Source organism: Bradysia coprophila, unplaced genomic scaffold, assembly GCF_014529535.1.
Source record: "Bradysia coprophila strain Holo2 unplaced genomic scaffold, BU_Bcop_v1 contig_232, whole genome shotgun sequence".
Classification (NCBI taxonomy): Eukaryota; Metazoa; Arthropoda; class Insecta; order Diptera; family Sciaridae; genus Bradysia; species Bradysia coprophila.
In genome coordinates this window covers 9,815,644-9,838,720 of record NW_023503493.1, presented here as the reverse complement: position 1 = coordinate 9,838,720, position 23,077 = coordinate 9,815,644, and the positions used below count along the sequence as shown (strand labels likewise).

Here is a 23,077-nt window from a genome sequence, read left to right as displayed (position 1 = left end):
ATCAATTGCTGTCCAATATTTGCCATATCTAAAAACTGGTCGCCGGAGTAACATTACAGGTGGTTTATGCAATCAGGGCAAAAAGTCTCGGATTTGTGTAAGGTTTGTAGCCCGAGCCTAATCACACGAATCAGAGAAAGTCCGAATTTCCTATTATGCTTACGGAAGTTTTTCCGCATGAGTAGCGGGAGCTAAAGGCGATTTAGCTACCGCAAGCAAATAAAAACACATTTCTGTCTCGGACATTTTTTTTTTGTTGAGCAACAAGCCTACCAAAATCGCCAAAGTTAATTTCGTTTGTTCAATAAAAGTTTTATCCAGACGATGTGTATATGTGTATAGTTTACGCAATGCTCTACATTTTCGGTGTTCGGTAATAACGTTTTCACTTCATGCGGAAACACTCAACTTGGCATTCAACAACACAACAAAAAAAAAAGTTTTCCACACATTTAATCAACAATATGCCTTATCAATTATATTATTTGCAGCGCATTTGTTTTTTGTCCCGATACTTTTGATACAAATTTGTGATAACGAACACCAGCTACATATATATAGCTCAGTACAGAAAAACAATATTTTTTTTGTTGTTGTTATTAAATGATTTGATTTTCTGAGCAAATTAATATTTTATTAGCGTGGGAAATGACACGCGATAAATTTTTATTAATGAATCAAGGATATTACATTTAACATGTTTTCGTTTCGGTCTTTTTTTGTTGTTGTTGTGTGTGTGTGCAAGCGCGTTTTTATGTATACTCTTCGCATTTGGGGGGTATCGAGTCGGAGTGGAATAAGTCATTTACTTTCCGTGGTTTTAATTAGAGTCATTTTATTGACATCACATAAAGAGTGTTGATTACATTTTCGGCTGGAGGGTGTAATTATAACTAATTATTGGGTATTGACTTGAATGCTCATCAATAATAAAAATTGGTTGTGATCATTGTCGATAAACTGTGGCCCGTAGAGTGTCGACCTTTTTAAAATGAGACTTCTTAAAGGTCTAAGGGTGCAATATTAATCATGACCGTTAGGGCGTATCGAATTTTGCAAATTTTAAGGACCGCGATAGCCTGTGTGCGGAAAACGTAGAACATCGAAAACTGTGTCCGGGCATGTGGTTGATGAATCCGATGGAGCCATGGAAGAAGTCCCCCCGGGCGGCTTTAAGTTTCCGATGGTCGTAATTCGGAAAGTTGAGAGTATTTTTGAAAACAATGTTCTAGCGGGATGTAGAGCTTTGAAAACTCTACAAATCTACCGAAGAAACCTATGGTCCAAAAGGTGCCATTGCCAAGATTGCCTAACATCGAAAATGTGACCTTTTGGTTTTTGACTTATATTTCCTGAGAGACAAATGATTTTTTTTAGCCTGTGGTATGAGGTGGTAGAGGAGGTCGAGCACTTCCAGTACACTAGGCATGTCCCGATCCATTATACACTTGAAATCACTTTTTTAACCTTTTTAATTGGAATTTTTAAGAGTGGCCACGTCGCCCACGAAGCAAGTGCAGACACTGCAACCGGTGCTGTTGAGTCGAGGACACCTTGGCCAGTAAGTATGCATAATACTCCACGACAGTAGCTGAACTTTTTCACAAAATATCTGTGATTTCGATGTGGCACACTTTGTACTACAAAATCTGAATAAATTGAATTTATGAGAAAAACGAGAAATAATCGATTTAATTAGTTATTTCACCCACGAATAGTAGTAAGAAGTCGATTTCGTTGCAAATACACAGATTATACATATTTTTCGATATATTTACGAAAAATTGAAGTTCGTAGTATAGTTTTTCAATTCATGTGCCACATCGAAATAACAAATATTTTGTGAAAGAGTTCAGCTACTGTCATGGAATATCATGCATACTTACTGGCCAAGGTGTCCTCGACTCACCAGTACCGGTTGCAGTGTCTGCACTTGCTTCGTGGGCGACGTGGCCACTCTTAAAAATTCCATTCACAAATGTTATAAAAGTGATTTCAAGAGTATATCCGATCGGGACATGCCTAGTGTACTGGTAGTGCTCGACCTCCTCTACCATCTCATACCACAGGCTAAACAAAATCATTTGTCTCTCAGGAAATATAAGTCAAAAACCAAATGGTCACATTTTCGATGTTAGGCAATCTTGGCAATGGCACCTTTTGGACCATAGGTTTCTTCGGTAGATTTGTAGAGTTTTCAAAGCTCTACATCCCGCTAGAACATTGTTTTCAAAAATACTCTCAACTTTCCGAATTATGACCATCGGAAACTTAAAGCCGCCCGGGGGGACTTCTTCCATGGCTCCATCGGATTCATCAACCACATGCCCGGACACAGTTTTCGATGATATACGTTTTCCGCACACAGGCTATCGCGGTCCTTAAAATTTGCAAAATTCGATATGCCCTAATGACCGTGGCCCACACTAAGGCAACTGATACCGCTGAGAATAATCCCTTGTGCATTTTATGAAATTTCCTTGTGATGTGATTGACCTTTCTTCACACACTTTGTCAGATCGGGAGAAAAACATCAATATTTGACACAAAACGAAACAATGGTGACAGTTTGTGGAAAAATGTCTATTTTCTTCCCTCTTATTATGACAGGTGAGAAAATAGACCTTTTCTACACCGAACTGTCAACTTTGTTTTGTTTCTGACATATATGATAAACCTCTGAAAGAATAGTTCTCGTTTGGAACTTATTATTTTGCCAATGGTGGCGTTTGCAGGTCGAGTCTAAGGCGAAATGCAAAATAAAAAGTTCCAAACCATTACGTGAGTTATTTTACTCGTCATGTTAATGAAGTAATGACTCATTTCCCGGGTGCTTAGTGAGTAAAATAGTAAATTCCAACTGAAACGATTCGTGGCACTAGCTTCCCTTTGGCTGCAAAACTTCGCTCTTGTTACAATTTCCTATTTTTTCACAAACTTTATTGTCACCAGGGTCAATGAATTGATTTTTACTCGTTCTCATCGTATGGCATAAATGAACATCCCACAAACTTTGCAAACGATGCAAATGAAACTGGTGGAATATCGAAAACATAAAAAGTTTAATTAAACTCAGTTTGGATTCCGAGAAGTGTGGAAATGGACTAATTGTAGTTGGATAAATATCGAGAAACATTAGAGAGAAAACAAAAACGCAGCATTTCAAATTAACAACCAAAATTAAACTGGGGGAAGTAAGCAAATATTTGGATTTAAAAATGAGGGCATTATGGCGAACAGTACGTAGATGTGAGCGGTAAAATATATTCCGAAATGTAAGAACTGTTTCGATCGTAACTAGTATCCAATTGTCCTAGAGACGCCCGATCATTTATAACGATTGCCGTTAACGTTGTTAAATGATCAAGTCTGTTACTTCTTTTCGATCAAGTGCAGTCCAGAGTTTGATGCAAACTTTTTATGTGGTGACAAAAGAGTGAAGTAATGAACGTGGTAGGTTGTTATGTGGGTTACTTATTCACGTAAAACGTTGTAAGTATCTTGTGCTGTATGGTGACTTTTATCGCATACGATTAGTTGTGAATCTTGGCTTCGTCTTGGATTGACACTTTCACATCTTATGCGATAAGAATCTTTTACAGTACACGGTTTCATAGATTAGTACTGTTTTAACAGACGTTTTCAATAGAACATATGGTTCTGAAGGTTGCCAAGACTCTGAACGAACATGATAAAAATTGATTATGAAGCTAGTGGCGTTCAAATTTCTCTGTGGCGCCAACTAAGTTTATGAAGAAAATTAATTGTCGACTTGGCTATGTCAGGAGTTCCTACAGTTAAGCCATTTTGTGCCACCACCCTTCGAGAGTGTCCTAACCTGTTCTTTCAGAACCGTGCATCTGGGTAGTGAACTCACCATTTTTTATTGTAACAGACGAACAACAGTCTTACTGACTGAATTTGATGTGTTGTGCCAACACTCCACATGAAGTAGCTTATAAACTAGATTCCGGGAATAAGTGATTATTTCGACATGCTCTAACATCTTAGTGTATAGGTGGCATGTAGCACAACTAAGCTAACTAGGCAAAAAGCACCTTCATTACGACGTGGTACTCTGGGCATTAAATCAGCTTAATTACACAATTTGTTCGAATGAACAGAAATTGCAATCTGTTTGTAGCTAAGTACCAAAACGAATCGAAGAGTCGAGAAAATTTTCAAATTGATTCGGATTGATTCTTTGAAGTACTCGATCTACTCGACGGCTTATCTATATTATATTGAATATTGAATATAACTAACATCCCATAAAACAATCTCGATTGAACGTTGAACCGCATATACATAGAACATTCATATATGCAAGTCTATAAACAGATAAAACGTAGTAATTGCGGTGAAGTCTGTTGAAGCAAATAAAAACCAATATCAAATCGCAATAATTCATTTCATTGGACAAAGAAAATGTGGATAGGAGAAGAGAGAGAGAGAGAGGATAATGAAAATCGGAAAAGTCTTCGATCAGCGTATCTTATAAATAAAACTCTACTTTGATTGAATTGAGATGTTGGAAAATCATTTATCACATTTTATTGAATGGTTGCCTAATTAGAGAGAAGTATAGAGATGTAGTAGAATCAATGCTGAAAGAAATTTTTTTTCGCTTTGTTGTGATTGAAAATGGAATTAAATGATTTGCGGAAATCATAAGGCAAGCACACGTTTTCATTCGGAAATACGTCTAATTGGTCGGGACTATATACCACAAAACACACTGGCGGTACATATTTAATGATGAATTCATCATTTTCTACATATCAAGCATCGATCTTTTGTATCGCACGAATTAACGTACAATAATGGTGAGATTGTACAGTTTGACTGATTGCTGGCCAATCCGGTGTGCTTTTTCGATTTTTGTGTGAATAAAAATGATTTAGGAAATTGATTGCATGCACTTCCTGTATATTGTTCTTATGCTCGGATAGCTTTAACAATTATGATTTTGTCAATGTTCTGCATTATGAATGGATGAGCGGACTTGAATCTGAACAAAACAGGTAGTCATCTGTTAGTGAGAGCGATTATTTGTGACTTACATACACCTGCACAAATGAAAAACTAGATCGTAAAGTTTACACCAAGTCGTGCGCGTTTTTGTTCAACAAAAATCCAAAAACAGAGATCTAGTTCTTCATTTGTTAAGCAAATCCAAAGCCCAGTGATCCTTACATAAATCAACTTAAAGAGCTGAAATTATGTCTACTTCCGCTTTCCTATGATTTTGAAACAATTGAAGTACAAGATTTTGTATCAAACACTAGAAAAATTGCTGAGGCTTGAAGTTTATGTGGTAAATCAAATACAGAGTGTAAGGCGAGTAGTGTGGTCATGCGCAACGTTTGAAGTACAAAAAATAGTTTGAGAGAAGCAGAAAAAAGCCTTGGTATGAGTTCGAGATTCTTACAGTTCGTTGTGTCAAGATCTTTCCTGTGTTGTTTGAACTTAAGATAGACCCGAATTTTCAAAGGGAACGATGGTTACTAATTCTCATAAATTGAATTTTTAATGTTGAGTAATGCAAAATAATGCAAAGATTGAGTGGCTTATCGTTTAGCAGGTCAGGTTCACATTGACATTTTATGGACGGGCTCATGCTAATATCAGGTTAGTCCTATTCCTGATCAAGATTTTTCTTGTCTACTTATGTCATGAAATATTTTAGTTGTCTTACTTTCAACCACCAGGCTATACTGCTCTACAATGCTACTGTACGTTTACAAATAATCATTTTTGCACAATTGCTCAATTGTTCATTTACGTAGAATTTATACGCAAATTGAAATTCAACCTAAGCTGACATTGAAAGACATTCATTTTCCTCTTTTACATTGTTGCTTATTGTTGTCGAATTTAAAAGAACAAAATACCCCAAGAACAATGTTATGAATAGATCCCCTTTAAGAGATTGATGCTTCAGATAAAAAAAGATGAGATTGTGGAAACCTACATTTTATTGGGAGAAATGAGTCGTTTCGCTAAAACATTCTGCCGAATATGAATCAATTGCTTTAATATTTTTTCAAGTGGTGCGTCGTATGCGGTGTGTGTATATGTAGGGTGTGATTTATTTAATAAATTCAAAAATTCGTTTGGAAATGAACTTCGATTCAACAACCATTGAAGAATTATTTTTAAGATTAAAATCCTTTTAAGTAATACTTCGAATTCCATGTTGTGAAATCGTTTTTTTTTCACATTGTTTGTTGTTGTTGAACGTAAACGCGATTTTGTAAAAACATTCCACGAATATTATTCCGACCATTCATGCGAAAATGATTATAATATTTGATTCAATTATGAATGCATGGATGAGTTATAATTTTATTAGCTTCTGGAGTACAACAAAGGTCGAGCCGTTGGCACAAAAGAATTTATTAATTTTTGCGTTGATTAATTTTGATTGAATGTATGTATAGAAAGGAATTTCAACCACCAAAAGCAACGGGCTATCTAAGCTAATAGCATTTCCGGGAATTTTGTCGGTCGAATACGAATAGCTTTTTCTTCACATCAAATTGTTTCGCCGTATGAATCATACGCGAGTTTAAACTGAAATAGAATGAATTTTTGTCTATGTGTCGTTGAATAGAGCACAAGTATAGACCGTGTGCAGTATACAAAATTTATTTTTAATTAATGTAGATTATTATTCTGTAGAACAAAAGTGTAAACAGAATATTTGAAAAATGTCTGCTTGATTTTATATCTCACTTTAAAAGCTCTAATTTGTATGAAACTAAAAGGATATCCGAACCATTCTAATTCATTCTAATTGGATTCTTACTAAGATTCTAATAAGTGGGATGGCATCGGGATGGCAACAATATTTTTCAATAATTTCTATAAAAATAATTAAATATTTTTTTCAATGATTTTCATAGTAAATCTTCTTTTTATTGAAATATGAAATTTTTTTCTCAAAATCGCACATGGTCTATTGCAGTAACGAGGTGATAGCGTATTTTTGGTACATTTATTTGAAAAAGTTTACCAAAATTTACCAAAACAAAAAATTTCAAAAATTTAACAAAATTTCATAAATTTATCAAATTTTTCAAAATTTACCAAATTTTCCAAAAATTTACCAAATTTTCCAAAAATTTACCAAAATTTCGATGATTTTTTAGGATTTCCAAAATTTACTAAAACTTACCGAAACTTCTAAATTTCTAAAATTTACCAAAACAGAAATTTTCAAAATTTACCAATATGTTGAAAATTTCAAAAAAAAAATCAAAATAATTTACCAGAAATCTTGGTGCTAACTCGATTCCACTTATCCCATGGAATCCAAGAAGGATCACAATCAATTTACGTGACAATACGTGGGAAAGGGAAGAGTTACTGACCTGTTAAAGATCATTTAAATGTGATCGATGCTAGTGCATTCGTTGCTACTGAGTTAAATCTTATGATGTGTTTCGGGTATACCTTATGGGTGTTTTACAATTCAACTGCGTAAAAGGACTGAGATATCTGATACATAAATATATGTAACTGTCAACCCCCATCGAACCGGGTAGTCATCGTTAACGACAATAGGAATAAGTGACGGGTTCAGGCTGCGGCTAGGGTTCTGTTCACTTATTGTTGCGAACTATTATACATTTCAAGACTGAATCAGAAAGATTTAGTATAAAACACAAGAAGATACCAGATATTTTCCGCAAATGAAGTAGTAGATTAATGATTTTGTTGCCGTTTCTAAAATTTAATTGAAAATTTGGGTACGATCATCTCATTTTGTATAACCGATTTATCGTAGGAAGTACTTTACCACATGAATGGAAGTGCAAATGAGGCTGAGGCGGTTAATGGCTGAAATGGTTTACTAACTCGTAATTGTCATGTCCGTGGTTTTGACATACCTAGCAAGATTGGAGTCACACTTTCCCTGCCGTTTTTCCCTTTTCCCTTTTCTGTAAATCTGTTGTACCGATTGTACCGATAAGTTTCACAGTACTCGTCCTCTACATCTGCTACACGTCATCAAAACTAATTCTTATTTAAATACAAATGTAAATTTTATGAGAATTATCGCGTCATAAATTTTCTCTTCGATAAATCCACCATACATCGAATGTTGCCATCAATTTTGATATTAACGAACTACGACTATAACCCGCATGAAGTTATAAATATTCATATTAACTATTTTAAACTGCTATCACATGTACATAATCGTTTTACAACAATTGGATTTATTTTTAGAGAGCCGATTTTGGAACTACTAATGGCTTTACAATTGATACAGTCGATACTTGGTTATTATGATTAAGGTTTAATATAATTAAATTTTGGGAATTAATTAATTTAGAAACTGAAATACCCTACCGGTCCAACTGCTTACATATTATTTCGACATCTTATCAGTTACTCGATAAAACAGCCAATCGGTTATTCATTACCAATTTTTTCATTATCTGTTCACTAAGTCTTGTTATAGATGTTTTCGCTGATATAGTTATTCTTTCACAGACACAAGTAGTTTTTTAAGCGAATCTATTACTTCATTTGATCTGAGTATTTTCAGTTGATTGATTTCAAATCTTTAACTTCATTTTTCAAACATGTTTTCGATATATAAGATCGAATCAGTCAGAGTTTGTCGTTTATTCTTGATAGCCGTTCGTAACAGGTTAACAGAACACATCTTAATATCACGCGTGAAAATTCAGTGGAAGAAGGAAGCATGACTCCTGTTTCCAGAAAAGAAATGCAAAGCATGATATGATAATATCAGCCTACAAATAATTTCTATGGTAATTACTAGGAGCAGGGCTATGACTATACGTTCACAGAGCATTTTAAAACTTCAAAATATTCTGAAGAAATTTTCCTTAGAGGTGATGCAGACGATAATTAGTATTCATTTAAAAATTGTTATAAATTTTCACGAATCTATCTCTACCTATTCGTTGCTATATAATCTGCTAAGCGATAATTATTCACAAGAAAAGTATTATGCAGGCGCACACCGTTGTGAATATTGTTCGTGTGCAACCCAAAGCTCTACAATATTCGCATAAAGTGGTATTTAGTCGATAAAAAGGTGATTTTATTCGTTTAAACAAGCGAGAAACCTCGCAATCGGTTTTGCATAAACACCCTTTAAACCAGCATATTTTCGAAATGCTCTCATCCGTGCTTTCTAACTCCAATTTAATGCGTATAAAATAAATCGAATCAACGTCATGGGGATGCAATTAAAGTCAACAATCAACATCCAATTTGAACGATTCCAAATGCATAAATAAATGAATTGAGTTTGATATTTGTTTTGGTTTCATTTTTTCATATGATAAAAAAGTACAGTGAGGTTCAACGTTCAAGCTACATTTTTATACTTTTGCTTCAGGTGATGGTCGTTTGGCTGCTACACATTATACACATTATTATAAACGTGCATGTACTTCTCTCTATACGATTGAGTTGTAACACGCTCGTTCAAAAAGAGTACTATTTTCTATGAAAAAATTTTCCAGATTTTTTTACAGTGCCAAAATTTATTTCACACTCCCATTTCAGTACTCTATTTAGAGGACCACTCATGCTTGAAATGCGTTGATTCATCAAGCTTGAAAACAGAGCAAAAGAGCAACTGATGAAGCCAAAACGGAAAGGTGTAACCTTAATGTTGAATCTTACTTAATTCATATTAGTAGGGCTCACTAGTTGAACAAAATACATTTTATTGGTGCATTTTGGTATAAAAGCGTGAACTTTTTACCATTGATTATTATAATATGCATTTGGGGATTCCAAAACGATTAGGAGACTTTGAAAAAGTCACCTCTAGCGCCATCTACATCCGGTTGAAGTTTTAGATGCAGTGGTAACTTCGATGAATTTCTGTGTAGCGGCAATCGAAGCTACACATGTGATATTGGGCTAAAACGAAAGCTAAAGGTTAAAAGTTTTTTTTATACAAATCTTTTTCCCGAATTTTCCGGCAGTTTTTCCGAATTTTCATTAAAATTATATTTTTCAACTGATGTGAAAATTAAGTAATTTTTAAAATTGGTTCAAAACAGTTTTTTTTTCTTCGCTATTATCGTTGCATATTTAGTTTCCAATGTTTTAACGATGAAAAAAGTTTTTGGATGTTCCGCAACAGAGGCAACTAGTTTGAGTTTTCATCGAAGATTTGGACCCTTTTTTATAGACTAGAAATGCTAGACATCCAAAAACTTTTTTGAACCAATTTTAAAAATGACTTAATTTTCACAGCAGTTTAAAAATATCATTTTTATGAAAATTCGGAAAAACTGCCGGAAAATTCGTAAAAAAATTTTGCATAAAGAAAACTTTTTACCTTTAGCTTTCGCTTGAGCCCAACATCACCTGTGTAGCTTCGATTGCCGCTACACAGAAATTCATCAAAATTACCTCTGCATCTAAAACTTCAAACGGATGTAGATGGCGCTAGATGTCACTTTTTCAAAGTCTCCTAATCGTTTTGGAATCCCCAAATACATATTTATCAATGGTAAAGAATTCAGGCTTTTATACCAAAATGCACCATTAAAATGTATTTAAAATGTAACTAGTGAGCCCTACTATATGGTTGTAATAGTATAAAGGTAATAGTATAAATATAGGCTGTGGCGTGAATCTCTTATCATTATCGTTTTGCACATATCATTATTAAACAGGAAGCCATAAATAATTATTTTGAATACAAAGGTAACGAAATGAAAAGGTTTTTTTCACTAGGTTGATTTTTCCGTGTTTTCACACCAAACTTTTCTTAATACATTCACCACTTTATGCTGAGATATAATTTTTGCATGGAAAGCGAGTGACACACTCGCATCTGTATCGCTACGTACCCAACAGTATACAGCTTTGGAAAAATGTTCGTTCATTAACACATTGATGTTTGGGAAAACATATTGCAGAGCAACCAAATGACTTGGTTTACCAATGGAATTTTTCCTTCTACAAATAGCACATTACCGTTATTTCACTCAATTTTGACCCATATGAACCAACATCGGAAAAATGTTACGTTTAAAACCATCCTCTGACTCATCATTATAACACCACCACGGAGACCACCACGGCAGCACTAGTGTCGAAATGGTTATTATGACTTTATTAGGTTCTAGATGTGTAATTATGACACGAGGTCTCGCAGGCATAATAAAGTGCTTTGCATCGAGATTCATACAAAGATTTATGCAACAGAGGCATCTAAAGTATGCAAATTTTGCACATTATGATGCTGAGTTGCATAAACAACGTTATAAAGATAATGAAGTGTCACTCAAAATATAAGTTTTGTGCCAGAATCGCCAAAGACACAATCCGCTAGGCTTCAATCCGGTCATTGCAGTAATTTCATAAATCATGAGTGGGAAAGTTATAATTTTCTGAATTTCCTTTTCATACAAAGCGTGATTCATTTAAGATAGGTCAAAATTATGTGATGCCCAAATTCAGTTGTGTTTACACACAAGAAAACCAGACAGCATAAACACATATGGGAACACATGTATATGTACTAAAATACATCCAAACTAAGCTTTACAATATGTAAATTGCAGTGTTAACATTTATAATTGCTAGTTTGTCAGTGCTGAAACGATTCTCAAAATTGCAACACATATTGCTCAAAGAGGTATATAATGTAACGTGTTTGTGTGATGATATCGTATACCATTAATTTCCATGGTAAAACGACAGATTTTCTTCCTGCGAATCCGGTGAAAGGTACAGATGATGAAACATTTTAAAGGATTTATGGCAAGTTTGTTGTGCAACGTGTAACACATCACTTTATGCGTATAATAAAACATGAAACAAACAAAAAATATTTCATTTAAGGCCGATGCTATTCGGCACCGGTGTCGAATAGCATGCACTGTGTTGTATGGCTATTCGACACCGGATGCGAATAGACAAACAACACAGTGCATGCTATTTGACACCGGTGTCGAATAGCTAAACAACACAATGCATGCTATTTGACACCGGTGACGAATAGCCACACAACACAGTAGATGCTATTTGACACTGGTGTCGATTAGCCAGGCAACACAGTTGATGCTATTCGACACCCACCTTTGGGAGCCAGAAATAAATTTCGCGCGCGCGAAATTTATTTCTGGCTCCCAAAGGTGGGTGTCGAATAGCATCAACTGTGTTGCCTGGCTAATCTAGACTTCGGCTTGGGATACAGCCCTCCCCTCGAAGATATACAAATTTCCCCACGTTATGTAATAATTTTGCTAGTGATTTGGATTTGGTTATCACTTTGAATCGGCATCTTTTGTTTTTAAGGCCATCGGTAAGTTGTGTTCGCAGTGTATGATACCACACCTGTGGTAAGAGTCAATTTTTGTCACTGCTGTAGCTGAAACAGTGATGGTAAAGTTTTTACCGTCACTGCGAATAGTGACCGTAAAGTAGAAATTCATTTTGAAATAAAAATTGTCCCAACCGGGACTCGATAGCACATGAATCTAGGTCGCTACCAAGTACGCAACGAAGTCATATACTTGCAAATTCAATTTTGATGTTTTCAACTACCTCTCGCCAACTGCGATAAAATGTGTTACGTTCTTGGTGAAGCAAGTGAGTCGTACAATACACGTGTCTGAATGTGTGCGCTCGTATATATCCTCGTGTGAGTGTTATTCCACTCGTTCGCTGCGCTTACTCGATACATAAACAATAAACACTCACACTCTGATATATACTCTTGCACACATTCGAACGTGTAATATCATGACTCACTTACTTAACCAAGCACGTAAAATCTTGGTGACGAGACTTAATGTCCACGTCGATTTCACTCAGGCTGATAATAGCATCCTCGACGGTAAATTTTTCGGTGTTCGGCCGTTAATAACAGCCAGAGGGTGCTAATGTCACCTTCCCAGTGTTGATAAAAACCCAGAAACGTTTAATTATCCCTGTGGGTGTTATAAACGTCTTAGCCAGTATCAATATGGCCCTGGTCCCGTAACTACGTCCACAAGGCACTAATAACGTGCTCCTGGGTGTTAATAATATACAATGTCCTATGTCCTGTCACCAAATCTTTCGATTACGGTTACTGTATTCAAAATTCATGGCGCACGCGATACGTTAGTTTACACTTCTTAGCCTTCTTATACGAAATACCAAAACGGCGGAAACCACTGCCTATTCACATCAACCTTTATCCAATATTTGAATTTCCATTTAATAGGAATTTTAACCATTTCGTCCAAATAAATGACTATGTGATGGTGTCGAATAGCATACACTGTGTTGTTTAGCTATTCCACACCGGTGTCAAATAGCATGCACTGTGTTGTTTGGCTATTCGACACCAGTGTCAAATAGCATGCACTGTGTTGTTTGGCTATTCGACACCAGTGTCAAATAGCATGCACTGTGTTGCTTGTCTATTCGACACCGGTGTCGAATAGTCACTCCGTTCATTTAATGTTCGTGAAATGATTTATTCGCTTGATTTTATTGATTCGACTGATTCAATAACAACCAACCAAGCGATTCTGTTTCGAGCGTATGTACATAAAACGTGTGTAGTCGTAATGAGCTAATAACTTTGTTGCAACAAAGTACCATAAAAGTGAACGTTTTATCGCTGAGCTTATTAATGCTACCTGTGGGACTTATATCAGACAATGTTGCAGCTACAAGCTATACGTAAACATTAGTAGAGTTAGTTATAGTCGCGAGGCTAGGAATCGTTGCTATTTTTCGAATTTACTTAGTTGAATTTTATGCATAGTGCACAGGTACTTGTGTAATCCCGTGCGCCTTAAGTTCACTGAGATTTTACTGTGTTTCATATCGGTTGCCATGAAAATTTGTCATCCAAAATAATGTCCAATCCTGATGTTCCTACTATTTCTTTGTTCTTTACATTTCTTACTCTTTTTGTTCATTTCTCGGCTAAGATTTGGACTTTTAACAAGTTTGAGCTCACCAGAGGTCAGTTCCTAAAATATGCGATGTCGTCATGGTCGACTGTCTTCCCTATCCTAGAACTATACAACTTCAGGGAATTCAGACGATTTTTCTGGTTTCCTTCTTAATTCTATTAATGGTTAACGTAACAGCAGGTCAGTTTATAAATAAAAACCCGAGGCGACTCCATTCCGACTCCTCCAAAAAAAAATTGTTCCCTGAAGCATCGGTAATGAGCCTTACTTTCCGAAGCCGAAGAAATTTTTCAAAAGATGTTGTATTTTTGGAGATAGTTCGCATGAAATGTTTTCATGTAAATGGCTTCCTCGGCTGGAATAGTATTTTACATGACTAGAGATAAAAAGATGAAAAGTAGCGTTTTCGTGTGAAATTTGTTGATCCGAGGCGAAGCCGAGGTCAATAAACACACGAAAACGAGACTTTTCATTTTTATCCCGAGTTATATAATGGATTTTACATGCTGAGGACGTCGAAAGAAGTGCTTCAAACATGAAAAGTACGGTTTTCGACGCATGTAGCATGTAATTTTTTTTTTTCGAAAAAAACTAGTTCACAACATGAAACAAAGAAAAATCTTAAAGAACTTAAGGTGCACCGAGTCATTTTTTAGCCCCGTACGAAGTACGAAGGGGTTTATAGGATTACGATGCCGTGTTTAATTGATGGAATTCGAAGCAGACGGTAAGGGCAAAGTGTTTGCCTATGTTCATAGATGACGAATCCGCAATAAAAATTTGGGCCGTCTGTCCGTCTGTCTGTCACGTCGATATCTTGAGTAAATCAAATCCGATTTCAAAAAATTTTTTTCCCTGAAAGATGGTCAAAATAGTGAGGCTAAGTTCGAAGATGGGCATGTTCGGGTCGGCCCTTCGTGAGTTAGGGCCACCTAAGTGATTTAAGGTCTTTTGGTGATATTTATGGCAAAATAAACGATGGAAATGTAAATGACACGGCAAATGATAGGTATTGTCAATACCAATCCAGGAAAAAAAAGTTTTTTAAAATCGGGTGAGTGGACCGTGAGTTAGGGCCTTAGAAGTGAAAAGCTACTAGGGCCCTATGTGTATTTTACATAGAACTCAAGTAAATTTAATCCGTTTTTCGTAATTTTTGTTTCATTTGGAAGGTAATCGAACGCCGAATAGAAAGTTGTTGAAAAAAAATTAAATTTGGGTCCTTGGACTAAGGCCACTACTAGGGCCCTATGTGTATTTTACATTGAACTCGAGTAAATTTCATTCGTTTTTCGTAATTTTTGTGTCATTTAGAAGGTAATCAAAGGCCGAATAGAATGTTGTTGAAAAAAAAAAATTTGGGTCCTCGGACTAAGGCCGCTACTAGGGCCCTATGCGTATTTTACATACAACTCGAGTAAATTTCATCCGTTTTTCGTAATTTTTGTTTCATTTGAAAGATAATCGAACACCGAATAGAATGTTGTTGAAAAAAAAAATTAAATTTGGGTCCTTGGACTAAGGCCGTTACTAGGGCCCTATGTGTATTTTACATATAACTCGAGCAAATTTCATCCGTTTTTCGTATTTTTTGTTTCATTTGGAAGGTAATCAAAGGCCGAATAGAATGTAGTTGAAAAAAAAATTAAATTTGGATCCTCGGACTGGGCCGATACTAGGCCCTATGTGTATTTATACTCAATAAATTAAAATTTTAGGACTATTTGAAATTTTTGTTTTATTTGAAAGGAACGTCGTACGGGGCTTCGTAATTGCGCTATGCGCAATTTCTAAGATGTACACATTACATAATAATTTTACTTTAACTACTTTAACCGGCGCAAAGGCTTACGGTCAAAGTAGGGTGACAGACGCGCTAGGGTCACGTACGCAATAGATATACGGGTTTGTACGGGGCTCAGTCGCAGCAAACGCTCCGACTGTTCTGATGGCTCGTTTTCGACACAAGTACCTGGACTAAATTGTGTTCCGACCGAACACTCGACCATCAGTGGGTATACTTAGCTCCTAGCATTAATTTCGTTATTATCATTTAATCATTTAATGTTCGTGAAACGATTTATTCGCTTGATTTTATTGATTCGACAATTTCTGTACCGCAAGATGTTTACCACAAATTCTTTTTTAATGTTTTTCACGAAGACAATGGTGGAAAACGTTAAATCGGTTAATATTCGAATCGTTGCCGGACCAGTTATTTATATATCTACTCGAAGCTTTTGCATCTAGTACGCAGTTAAATAAATTTCTGTTTCAGGGGGACGATATTGTTACCAAATGGATTGCCCCCAGCAATAAATCACATTTTAATTTAATCTCATCGGGATTAAGCAAACTCAAATCCGAGAAAATTATTTAAAAAACGGTTAAATCAGCGAGTTTATGTTAACGATTTGTCTCGGGGAAAGTGATGCGGATTTTCCGTTGGTAGTGGTTTTTTTCTGATTGTGTTCTTCCTAAAAATAAAATCTCGTGTTTAAACTGACAGGGATAATAAAGTGGTGTAGAACTGAGCGCGTATAATGTTAAAAATATGACAACGCAATGAATAATTTATCTATAACACTGGCGAAACAATAAATTATGGACGAAACACAAGACAGTCCGTCTTATAGTTATAGCACGACAATAGTACTATGGACAACGAATTCAAACATTTACATTGATGGCATTGAACAGCCACCGAACGGTACCCGCATTGATCAATCACTTTCGGACGATGAATTATTACAAACATCAAGTGATAATTTATCAACGAAAGATTTAAACAATTACTGGGCACTGTTGGCGCTAGTTTTGGTACTGGGTACAGCAGCCGGCAATATTTTAGTATGTTTGGCAATAGCATGGGAGAGACGATTGCAAAATGTTACCAACTACTTTTTGATGTCTCTGGCCATAACGGATTTGATGGTTGCCATATTGGTGATGCCGCTGGGAATATTGACCCTTGTGAAAGGTGAGTTCGTTTTAGTAATTCATGTTCCATATATTTTAAGTATTTACTGCTCAGACGTAAAATATATTTCGTAAAAGTGATGATGGTGTGTGTGTGGTGTGTTGGTTACGATAATATTATAAATGCAGTCAGTTGCAAGAGAAGAACACCCTTTTGTAGCAGACTTTGGTCTCAATTCACGCCGTAAGTGCGGTCGAAATTCAAAATCTTTCTCATGCAAGTCCTTGTAACGCAGCGTCATTTTCATACAAGGAAGCGTTGAAATGTATTTTTCGGTTCACTTTATCATCGACTCGTTCACTTGAAATTCAAATTTTAGGCACATTTACGGCGTGAATTTAAAATATGCACAAGGCGCTTCGAAGCAGCAGTGGGTGTGTAAGCACCCCACAAAATGATTTGTTGGGTGCGCAGCGTCCGTCAGAACTTTATCGGAAGTAATCTACTTTCAGATTTTCTTTCCATATTTTCTTCTTCTCTTCTCACATTAAAGTAATCGGCTTGGTGCTTATGAGCTTATGTGTTTCTGTAAAATTCTGTTCGTTGACACTAGTATGTATTGGTATTAAGCTTTCAGGCAGCTGTTTGTGTGTTAAATCAGTGTGTTGTAACAAATGAAGTGAACATTCTGAGATCGAATTAAGTTGAAGATTTAATTATACTACACTATTATATGCCGTCTGTGAACGATTATTGAACTGTAAAGTCTTGAAAGGTATCAATAGATACCGATTGTAATCAAATTTTATTGGGTTTATATCGATTTTCACGCTCACGAGATGTCAACCTTTGTACACGTATACGATTTGAACCTCTTGCTCTTGCTAATGAATTTTTGTTCACTAAGCCTTTGCCACTATTGAGTCGCTAATATAAATCGGAGAAACTAAAAACAAAAATTTCTTTTTCCGATACGGCGATGTGCTGTATTACTTCATTCATTTTTTGGTGAAATAACTTCACTCTGTTAAGATATCCATGAAATGTCATAGTAGTGAAGTTGCTTGACAAAATCAATGACATAATAGAGGACACTATTATGTCATTGGACAAAACAATAGAGCGCTTACATCAGTAAAATTAATTGGTTGACGGAAGGTATTGGAAGCAAATGTAATAGAATCAAACAGTACCAAAATTTGTATGATACATACAAAGTTCTGAAAGAACAGGTTAAGACAACCACGAAGGTGGGTGACACCAAATTTTATAAACAAATAGTGTGAGAAATCAACTTGAAGAAAATGTTTTTCTCGAAAATTCAGAATTTTCTTTTTGTTAAGTTTCATTTTACATCATGGCCCTACGTTAGTGAAGGGCCGTGACGCAAGTCCGTTCACACTGAAAAATTTGACAAAAATTTTTTTCCGCAGGACTGAGGAACATATATACACGAACTTTTTGACTTTTCCCCCTTTGCTCCTACTACCCCCAAAGTATTTTATTCGTAATCTGGGCGTCCATACGAGTTCAACGAGCTATCACACGCCTCATAAGGTTAAAATTTGGCCGAGATATTAAATTTCAAAACTTGGAAATTTGCAGAAATTTGTATGAAGAAATTCATTTTCATACATTTTGAAATTGATGAATTTTACCAACCTTTGTTACTTTGTCACTTTGTTACAACGAAACTTTTGAATTTACCGGTGAATTTGGCTGAAATTTTCAGGGTATGTTAAGGACGTAATTCTAAGAAACTAATTTGAAGGAATTTTCTTAAAAGCTTATAATTTCGGAGCTATGAGCGTTTTGAGCCATTGAGCTATATGACCCATAACTCAGAAAATATAAAAGATAGAAAGTTCGTTTTAAAGACAAATTTATAGAGTTTCAGATTTCATTCGACACGTGTTTCATGGTTTTCCTAAAAAGTCGTCTATTTGGGAGCTATGAGCGTTTTAAGTGCGAGCTATGTCAGCCATAACTCGGAAAATACGGCAGATGGAAACCTCCTGTAAAAGACAAATTTATAGAGTTTCAGATTTCATTCGACACGTGTTTCATGGTTTTCCTAAAAAGTCGTCTATTTGGGAGCCTTGAGCGTTTTAAGTGCGAGCTGTGTCAGCCATAACTCGGAAAATAAGGCAGATAGAAACCTCGTGTAAAAGACAAAGTTATAGAGTTTTAGATTCTAGTCGGTACGTGTTTCATTGTTTCCCTAAAAAGTCGCTTATTTGGGAGCTATGAGCGTTTTAAGCGTGTCAAATTTTCGATTTTCGTCAAATGAAAGCTGGAAGATTCAGATCAAAGAGAAAGTTATACAGTTAAGTAAGAAGTATATTTTCGTTCAAACTGCACAATATGATTGTCTATTATCTGCGACCAATTTCTAAAAAATCACAACTTACAAATGAGCTGATATCGCCCAAAACCACTTACAGTGGAGGTGTGACGCAAGTCCTGTTATCCACTTACAAAAGAACTGATATCGGTGTAGGTGACGCTTACAGATTCGACACGCAAAAAGGTATGCGTCACAAATGACAGCTGATGAGGAAAGTACGCGAAAGGTTTATCAACAAAAATCATACCAGAAAAATTTTAGGAAGAAAATTATAATAAAAAAGTTTGCGTCGCAAGGGGCAGATGATTCGGCTTTCTTCCGTTTGAATTCCATTTTTTAAAGGAATATATTTCACAATTTAAAAAATTTTCCTTCCTCAACATCTGCTATTTTTAAAGCATTTTTCATTACACCAACTACGAAAATTGTAATTTTCGCTTCCCGAATGAGGTGCGAAAGTATAAAAATTCAACTCTCAGTTAGCCACGACATCACAAGAGGTGCGAAAATACTTTCGCCTCCCAACAGAGGAGCGAAAGTACGGAAAGTACTTTCGCCCCTCAAACGAGGACGCGAAAGTAAATGACAGCAACAACATGTGTTCCGTCTGGTGTCGTTGTGATCACTGTGATTGTTGTGATAGAAAAGAACGTTGCCAATAATTTATAAATTTTTCTTTTACCAGGGGGCTGCCGCCCCCTGGTCCCCCGCATATTTCAGCTTATTTCGGTAAATTTCATCAGTTGGAACATTATAAGGAAGCTCAAATTACAATTTTCGTAGTTGTTGTAATTAAAAGTTGTGTGGATCACATGGCACGACGTAAAAAAATTCAACCTGTGCGATTGCCGCCCTGACTTTCGGCCACGGGCTGCAAACTTCGCACACGGTTGAATTTTTTTACTTTCGTCCCTTGTGATCCAAATAACCATTACACGCGAACTGTGTACTAATCTTCATATGACATAGTCAGTCAAGGAGTGCACAAATTCACTCAGTTTTTTAACGTTGCAAATTGGCAACGGACCATTCAAGTATAATATGACATGTAGCTTCAGACAAACGTAACAAACAAGAACTCTCGTTGGAGCCTATACACGGGACTCCGTTAAGGAGAAGGTGATCTTGATAAAATCAAGTTCTAAACAGAGACAACCTGTTTCGTCATTTAGGAGCTCTAGGAACTGCTACTCATCAGTCGGTGGCAAACAGTCCATAGAGGTTGCGCGGATTACTGAGCTTGTAAAAAGAAATGCAGTCTTCGAAATTCGGAGTCCAAATCAATATAGAAATACCTCAGACGAATTCTCGTAACTGCTTTGTGCACGCAACATACATAGACAACCTACACACAGCCTAATTGAAGCTTTTCTTTTGTTTGCCTGTCTAGTTTGACTGCTTATCTTTGACAGTGTTAGAAAAGAATAATTAGAATTAGGTGCTTCCATCTATATGTAATAGAACCGAAACATACCTAAGTATACTACAACTAGTCGATGAAATCAAATTCTCGTAAATTTTTCAACACGAGGTAAAAGTTTCCTCTATGGTTTACCCATACATTTTCTGTGAAAATTTAATTTCACCGACTGGTTGTATACTTGGCAAAACTTAGGACTGGTGCTGAAAATATCGTCATTTCCTATCTTGGTACGAAAAATATGTTGGAAGTTGAGGATATGCGTGGAAGAACGAATAAAATAACCTGATCTGAATTCGAATATTGGCTTATTGAGAACAGAATAATTTAGATGTTTTGTTGTAAACAGATCGAAACAGAATGAACAAGTAACTAGATTGATTGCAGAATTACTGTGATTTCTAACAAAATACTAGTTTAGGTCTCTTTCGCGTTGCTATGTGTAGCTACAATTAATCTACAAACGCCAATGCAACTAGGTCGGCCAAGATTTTCTAGCGTTTTGTCAACCCCTCCACCTTGATGCAATTAGAAAGACACAGTCCATTTCGTACAGGTGAAATAATTACCAAAACATGAACTCGACATCGGAAATAAGGCGAATCGATAAATGAAAATTATAAATAAAATACAAAAAACCGGAGAATGGGGTTCTTTTCAGGCAATTTATCGAAATTGAAGCAATTTATGAAAGGAAATTTCGTAACCTGGTTGCTGATAAAAATAATGTTCTCTACCAACCGTAACTGCACTAAATATACTCTTTTTTTTGGGTCAGCAAGTAAAATCTACTTGAAATAATACTTCTGTGACATAGCATTAAGCTTTTATCCTGGAACGAACATTTACGACAAACATTTTTATGGTTTTATGGATGGCGATAACTTTGTCACGGTACAAAATATACGTCGTATTTAGAGCACAATCAACTTTTTTTTGTAGCAGCTGTCTGTAACCATACGAAATGCTTTTTGGCAAAGAAAATAATGTAATTGAATGAGTGGAATTGGACAAAAAAAAATATTTTTTTTCTTGCAATATATCGAAAATGTGTCAATGAAAAATATGTGCATGCTCTATCACTCGTCGCTGTCAATGCACACAGTATTCATTGCACACGGATATTCGATTTAATTTTAAATAATTTAAGTGTAGAAAATTAGTCCACCTATTGGAAATTATGTAGCGAGAACAACACTTCCAGCATATTCGTTTGTAACAATGTATAACGTGACCCGATATATGTATAATATGTGTATGTGTGGAGCCATTCTATGCATATAATTAGCGTTCTTTAGCACTTTAGATTATTATTATTGCAGTCAGACGTGTAAAGTTGTCACTGCATTTTCATTTACATGGCTAACGTATACGGTGTATGGCATGAGAATCATATAGAGGGTATATTAACGTACCAATTACCATTTAAATAAAACTCTTCGACATGTTCTCGGAATTTAAAATAAAATGGATGTGCTCGTTCACACAACATATCAAATACAGCACATGCATAGGTGTACATGACTTCACTACCTCAACAAATATTTTTCGTATAAAAACCTTCCTCTTTTTTTTCGATGGAAGCATATTGCAATTTTGTTGTTCGGTTTTATGTGGTGTGCTGGTATACTCATGTTTTAGTTGTTTTATAATTGAAGGGTAAGGAAATGAGAGGAACATTTTTCTGAACAAAGTAACATTTGTCATGCAAACGTGTAATAATGGAAATTATGATTTTTATTTGATTTGTTGAACAACGGAGACTTATGGCTTATGAGTACGCCATAATCTGTTTTAAAATGCCCACGATATGCATTACTGGAGTAAGGTGTATTTTTCAGGTCACATCCTAGTTTTGGGTTCAGTTTTAGATCATCAGAAACGACAAACTCTGACTAATATGATCTTATGTATCAAAAACGTGTTTTAACAAAATGAAGTAAAAGATTTGAAATCAATCAACTGAAAATACTTAGATCAAATGAAATAGTAGATTAACTTGTAAAATTTCTGATATGGTTGCCGTCTGTGAAATCAGGGCGGCATGTGATTTTTCTTCAGAAAATAGTAAAAAAGTGATCAAATTTACCGAAAATAGTTGGTTTTCTCACTATGAATTGATTTACTAAAAGTGACCAAATAGTGAGAAAAACCAACTCTAAATCGCCATTTTATACTAAGAAAAAGTAAAGTAACACCTTAGCGCTTGTTGGCAACGTGCGGGAGGTTTAAAAATCTTGGAAAAGGAGCACGAAATTCGATTTATTGATTACTTTATTGAGACAAAAACTTTTACTGGATTACAAAGTGTGATTGGGACATCTGAAAATAATAAGAACCGTAGTTTTGGCGGTTGGAAGGCCCGAAGAACTTATGGTTATCTGATTACTTGTTTTTGTCCCTTAAACTGAAATGACTCAAAATGAAATATTTTTTTTACAAACGTTTTTTAGAGCAAAAGA

At 35.6% G+C, this 23,077-nt stretch overlaps 1 protein-coding gene across 1 annotated transcript in view; it reads left to right on the top strand.

Annotated features, from left to right (window-relative positions):
- Nucleotides 1–23,077, top strand: part of LOC119076462 (D(2)-like dopamine receptor) — a 104,023-nt gene that overhangs the window by 2,656 nt on the left and 78,290 nt on the right. Inside the window, exon 2 of the mRNA XM_037183229.1 lies at nucleotides 16,207–16,908. Within this exon, the coding sequence (XP_037039124.1) occupies nucleotides 16,533–16,908 (376 nt within the window). The 5' untranslated portion in view covers nucleotides 16,207–16,532. The remainder of the gene's footprint in view (nucleotides 1–16,206; nucleotides 16,909–23,077) is intronic.